Source organism: Dromaius novaehollandiae, chromosome 11 (genome assembly GCF_036370855.1).
Source record: "Dromaius novaehollandiae isolate bDroNov1 chromosome 11, bDroNov1.hap1, whole genome shotgun sequence".
Classification (NCBI taxonomy): domain Eukaryota; kingdom Metazoa; phylum Chordata; class Aves; order Casuariiformes; family Dromaiidae; genus Dromaius; species Dromaius novaehollandiae.
In genome coordinates, this window is record NC_088108.1 from 23,071,222 (window position 1) to 23,077,650 (window position 6,429).

The 6,429-nt window shown below is 50.4% G+C and overlaps 1 protein-coding gene across 2 annotated transcripts; it reads right to left on the reverse strand.

Annotated features, from left to right (window-relative positions):
- Nucleotides 1–1,219: 1,219 nt before the first annotated feature.
- Nucleotides 1,220–4,969, reverse strand: AGTR2 (angiotensin II receptor type 2). Of its 2 annotated transcripts, none has more exons than XM_026110941.2 (2): nt 4,242–4,969; nt 1,220–2,679 (listed from the first exon to the last, which is right to left on the reverse strand). In XM_026110941.2, exon 2 carries the CDS (start codon nt 2,614–2,616, stop codon nt 1,438–1,440), a length of 1,179 nt encoding a protein of 392 aa, XP_025966726.2. In that variant the 5' UTR covers nt 2,617–2,679; nt 4,242–4,969; the 3' UTR covers nt 1,220–1,437. The 2 variants fall into 2 exon arrangements, with proteins under 2 accessions (XP_025966726.2, XP_025966725.2); XM_026110940.2 differs by having other exon boundaries at nt 1,220–2,628; nt 4,242–4,968.
- Nucleotides 4,970–6,429: the final 1,460 nt, after the last annotated feature.

The following is a 6,429-nucleotide window of genomic DNA, read 5'->3' on the forward strand; positions in this document are numbered from 1 at the left end:
TATTAGCGCCCGTCGGAGCGTTTTCAACAAAAACATTCCACGAGGGATGTGTTGGCGCCTCTTCCGCTTTCTGGGACAAGCGTCTCTCCAGCTATGCGCCCGCTCTCCGGACCACCAGACCGGGCTGGAGCCGGGGGTTACTCGCGGTCAAGTCCTTGTTCTGCACAAATTTTTCATCCTCTGTCACTCTGACGCTGGCATATATCAGCCGAAGCAAAGCATGGCTTGCTAAATCCTATTCTCGTGGAAGCAGACGAAGGACTTTGCCACCGCCCTCCAGTGAACGGAGACGCCAGGTTCCCAGGGCTCCCAGGCGCCGGCCAGCGTCGGGGTGTCCCAGGAGGTCAGGCCCCCACGTACCTCCCAGACGATGCATAATTTCTGACCTGTGGACCCAGGACTCTTCAGGCAAGGTTCAAGAGTAATACGTCAAGGAGACTACCCCGAAGGCAACGATCTTTCAGTCACTCCGGGTGCCCCAGCCTGGAGACAGCCTGCTAGGAGCCAAGCGAGGGGTTAATGGATCCCTTTTTTAGCTTATCAGATCAAAATGATTCAAACAGATCCTTTCTGAAGGGTCCAAAAATGGTATTTAGGACCAGCTCTAGCAAAAGAAATATTCAAAACATCAAAAATAACCTCAAAAGAGAATCATTATTTGCCACATAATTATACTTTTTTTCTTTTATTTATAAACAGGTAAACTTAAATATTGGGACCTGGATGTGCCTTAGGAACTGGCCCATGGTTTTGCTTCTAGGTGTCAGGGCAGCCCCTTGGGCTTTCTGCAGACAGTACCCCAATATTGCAGCAGTAACGGACATCCTAAACCCCAAAACGTCTCAACAGCCAGCAAGTCCTTTCCGTCAAGGCTGCTGGACAGTGTGTGCTGCTGTGGGACCTTGCATGCTTCATTCCCAGAGCATTACTGTCAAAAGGCATCACACCAGCTCAGAGCAAAGGACCATCTAGCCCGGGAACCTGCTCAGGGAAAGGTATAAAATCACAGAAAGCAAAATATTTTCTTACAGATAGGTACAGAAGTATCTGCACTGCTTTAGTTACGTATTCTGTAGTGTGAATCTCTGAGAAAATCAGCTTAGTTTGGGCGTAACACTCAGCACGTGGGTGCTGGTAGCTATGGTGCAATGCCCTCTTGGTATACTTTGTCTTTCTGTGATACAGTAAACCCACACAATCATCTCAGCCACGCACAAGCTGATATTTAAAATGCCATTGCTATATTTATTTGCCAGAAACTTCCCTTTATGCAAAACTTGGGTGCTCATTGCGGAAAGGAAGAGTAGGTCCCCACATACAACAAAACAAGTTCTCCTCCAAACAGCTGGTGGACGAGCGGATGCAAAACGAAGAGAAGAGCATCATCACCGCAGGGCAGCCCGCTGCACCAGCACAGCCCCGTGCCGTGCCCAGCGCCTACCGCGTGGGCTCAGGCCCCTCTCCGCCACCCCCCAGGGTCTCGGCGTCTCTGAAGCAGCTCCCTTTTCGCAAAGAGGAGCTCTCTCGATGGCTGTTGAACTGGTAAACCCGGCGTTTGAACAAGTGGTGGAGCTTCTCCTGGAACTGGTTCCCGATAAAGCAGTACAGTAAAGGGTTGATGCAGCTGTTGGCAAATGCCAGGCAGATGCCAAAGGGCAGCGCCATGTCGATGATGCCAGTCACGGCACAGTCATTAATGATGTTCATATGAGCCAGCGCATCCAGAAATGTTAAAATGTGGAACGGGAGCCAGCAAATCAGGAAGGCCACAACAACGGCAGCCACCAGCTTTAAGACTTTGTCCATTTTCTGCTTGTTTTTCCCAAACTCCTGTGCTTTTAGCAAGTGCCTCCTGATCCAGATGTAGCACGTGGTGATCACTGCCAAGGGGATGAAGAAACCGAGTGCATTTTTCAGGAAGGCTGTTCCCACAGACCATTTTGCATAATTCTCATGAGGAAAGGCCATAATACAAGCATTTACCCCCAGGCTTTTAATGTAGTGCGTGTCACGGAAATAAAAAGTGGGGAGGGAGGAGAAACAGGCCAGGCTCCACACAACCAGTGCTATAACATATGCCTGCTGCAGAGTTCTCCTTTGAGAGCGAATAGGGTGGACAATAGCACGGTACCGGTCCAAACTCATGCAGGTGATGAAAAATGTACTTGCAAACATGTTCAGGCACAGGACCGAGCTGGAGATTTTGCACATGAGAGATCCAAAAAGCCAGTTGTATCCATGTGCGTAATAGGTAGCCCAGAAGGGGAGGGTGGCAAGGCACAGCAAATCCGCCATGGCCAGGTTGAAAATGTAGATATTAGCAACTGTTTTGGGGCCGCTTTGACGACAGAGTACCACCACCACCACACTGTTGCCAACCAACCCCAGAACAAAAACTACGGAGAAGAGCGCCGGAATTAATGAGAATTGATAGTCAGAAGAGGTAAGCGGGCAGGGAGGAGGCGCGCGGAGGGCAGCCGACGTGTTGGTCAGCGCCGTGTAGAGGACCTGGAGAGTCTCTCTGGTGGTGATGACCAGGGAGTAGTTGCTCTGCATGTTGACACTGGTGGAAAGAAACGTTCTGCTGGAAATTCGTGTGCTAGCAGCACTCTTCATCACACCGCTCACCTGCAGATGGTAAACCACGCGTTAGACACGCACTCTGCGGACTTCTTAGGTCTGGAATCACACAGGCACAATAAAACAAAACCATTTAAAATGAGGCCAGGAAGCTGAGAGCTGAAAGACCAGACAACCATGCAGGATTGGTTTCCTCCATCCTACTGACAGGACACGACTAGCCTTAGGGAGGTCACAGCATGTTTTAATTAGCCTGGCAGAGAAGCGAGCGGCTGGGTTTTATCTGCGATTAAACAGTAATTTCTGCGGGCAGCAGAGCAGAAAGATTATCGACTGAGGAAGTGCAGGTTCTTCAAGGGACTTCTGAGACCAAAGGCAACACCTAGGCTCCTCGCAATCTTTTTTCTCAGCTTTCTCATCCTATTTCCAGCACTCTATGTGGTTAAAATAAAGCAGAACAGCAGCACTTGCCAGCAGGGATCAAGTACTTCACACCCACAGACCTCCTGGCACTTCACAGGCACCAACATAGCCTTTTAATATGGCTATTAGGAAGGCAAGCTTTGACTTCTTTAATTCACGTGGCTGGACACAGAGACGCTGAAGGGCCTTTGCAGAATATCACACACTGACAGATTCCCTCGCAAAGCACGCCTGCATCTCCTGCCCCCTTAATGGCTTTTAATCAGAAGAGTAAAATAAACTATTTCAATGTAGACCTAGTACTAACAGTAGTAGTTGTCATCTATTTAGAAAGATGAGGACTGGGCTTCTGTATGGGAGAATGTAGCTACATAATGGCACAAATAAGAGGGTCCTCGGACAGACTTTATTCCAGGTCTCAAGTCTGCACTCTGAGCTGAGCTTTTTTCAAACTTAAAGACTTTATAGCCAATAAAAAAGACAGCATATCTGAATATTTTATTGTAAACAATAGAAAGACAATTCCTTTTTAATTAAGTCCTTATGGAACCAGTCAGGCATTTAAGAATTCTCAGGGGGCTCTAAAACAACAGTTATTTTGACCAAGTAAAGCCAACAAAGTTGAGTAATGCTCTCCCATTTAACAGAGGGCAACTGATCATTTCAAAAGTATTTTTCTATATTAACAGTTTAGTGTACAATCGCTTGTCACTCGCTCAGTGCAAAATAGGCATCACACAGCTTTGAATAGTCTGACAAAATTGAATATTAATTATACTGTCTCGACATACTGAAAATTCAAGAGGAGAATATTAATGCACATTTCTGGCTGTATTTAAAGTCCCACATACTGGATCACAAGCCACCGTGCTATGATCAGACGGATCTCAAACCAGAGCAAGGGTGTTATTTGGGGAGGGGGGGAGGGATTCAAGGGAGTGTCTGGAGCCCCCTTTCTCCCTTAACACTTATGTTTTGAACGCCTCACTTCAACCATAGATACTGAAATCTCAGAAATAGCTGCAAAGCCTTATGTAGGTGACTTGCTCCCAATAGAGGGACCATGCCGTATTTAATTGTTGCTATATTCTTGGGAACATGCTCCCCCCTCTGCTCGGGAACAACGCGGTAGCTTCGAATCTGCTCCTAAGAGACGGTCATTCCTGCTCCGAGACACAGCGAGTCGTTTTATCACAAAGCAAAGCAAATCATGCTCTAAGAGCAGATAGAAAACGTACCTTTAAACCTTCATCTGGCTGGAGCTCTGAAATTACGCGCTCCTTTTTTCCGCTTTCCTTCTAGCGACCATCGCCACCAGCTCTCTTACGCGCTCCATTTTCCCACTGGGAGACTTTAACCTACAGAAGTTGAGGGCTGAAATGTGAATGCCTGCCAGCGTCTTTCCCTTCTGGAAGCAAAGCAGTTTGAGAGCCCCCCTTTCCCAGGCCACGTGAGCACATGCAGTAAATCAGGAGAGAGGAACAAGACAACCAAAAAAAAAAGAGAGAAAGAAAGAAAGAAACAGGAAATTCACACAAATATCACTACAGGTTTCTATGCACAAACGCAGGGAAATGCAAAACATGAGGATTTTGGTGAGCAGGGAGATTTCCATGCACTTTAGGCAGTCCCGGTGTTTGCTGAGATGTTTGAGAGTGGAAGAGGTTGTTACAGCGAGACCGACTGTAACATGAGCACGCAGAGAGGGAAAGCAGAGGAACTTTGCAGCATTCGCACTGATCCCATCTCCCAGCTGGAGCAGGGGAAAGCCGCTGCCCCAGCGCGGGCCAAGCCGCCCGCACCCCGCGCCAAGCGGGGAGGCCGACGTGGCACAGAGGACACAGCTCTGGGGCTGCACCGGGGTAGCACACGGTTAAAGCCGGCAGCGCGGCGAGCCCCTGCGCTCTGGCTAACAGCCCCTTCGCACACGGCTGAGCTCTCCCGTCTGCTGCCCTGGCTGCAGCCTGCCTCCCCTCACACGCTCTGGCCTCCTCCTCCTCCTCCTCCTCCTCCTCCTGGATGGAGCTGCTACCCTGCCCGAGGGGCTCCTGCAGAACAACCGCTGGTGCAAAATAAACGTCCATGAGCCCTGAACGTTTTGCCCTGATATCCCGAGTCTGAGCCCCCCGCAGCACCAGCCCATCCGCCGGCGATGCCTGTGCAGCGCTGCCCGGGCGGCCGTCCTTGCCCCACGGGAAGCGGCCACGAGAGTCCCCGCCGCCACGGCTCCTCCCTGCCCCGTGGGGGCAGGTGCCACGGGCCCGCCGTCCTTCTTCAATAACCCACCACCACATCTGCGGTGGGTGGGTCCAGCCCCCCCCGGACACACAGCCTGCCCCCAGGTCTGGAGGGCTGCGGGCTTCCGATGCAGCTGAGTGACCCGAGATGGCAGCTCTCGCGCTGACCTGCATCCTTCAACTTTTTATCAACGGGCTGCGACGAGCCACCCTCAGCTAGGAGCTCTTGCTGCTGGCTTTGCACACAACTGCCTGCGCGAGGATACCACCCCATCCCTCATCAACCGTCCGGTGCGCTCTAAGCAGGGAAAAAAAGTCAATAGCATGAGAATGTTTATTTTGCAATGATAACAAACTCAAGTTGTTGTTTAGATTTAAAGCTTTCCCTTCCCGTTGTACTTCTGATCCTTGCAGATGCTTGCTACATCTACTCCGGTCTAGCAGTGCCTCGAGAGCTGCTCAAAACCTCCTGCTGGCTCCATGTCTCCTGCTGGGAGAGAGATGGGCCCAGTGCAGTGGGGACAACGGGGTCACACCTCGGGCTGGTCCCCTTCTCCCTGGCAGGTGCCAGCACATCCGATTCCCTATCTCAACCCACACTCGCGCTCCAAAGCTCATTAGCCACGTGCAAATATTTCCAGCTGCGTGTTGCCAGCACGGGAAATGGCTAGGAAACAGGAGACAAGTCTGCACTGCCAACACGGACGCCCTAGCCGTCCGCGCACGAGCCTCCTCGTGCCACGCGGTGCTGCCCTGCGCTAATCCTCCGACGTACACAGGACGCTTCATCCCGCTTCCAGGGCCCAACTCCTAAATCCACTGTGGATTTGCTGCATCAGGGCCCAGCACAGAGCAGACACTCAGAGGCAGAGTCCTCCAGCTTTTTACTGCTCCTCTACCTGGAAAGTTACCAAAGCGGGGAGTTTTCACTGCAAAAAGACCTGTTTGGTGTTAAACTGTGAGGAGCTGCTGTTTCCTGGAGCGTGTATTTAGGGAAGGATTTTATGCATGTCTTTTATACTAAAAAAAAAAAGTCACAATTCAGGAAGATCTCTTATTGCATGCTCACTTGCAGCACTCAGACTTACTGTCTACCCTCAGACCCGTGCATCTAAAGAGTTCCTTAGAAGTACTTTAAAAAAAAAAAGCATGTGCGACTTTACAATAGGAACTTCCAATCAGTTGTATA

What these genes read in the sequence shown, in the direction of transcription:
- AGTR2 (XM_026110941.2), bottom strand. Translation starts at nt 2,616, where the DNA reads ATGAAGAGTGCTGCTAGCACACGAATTTCCAGCAGAACGTTTCTTTCC.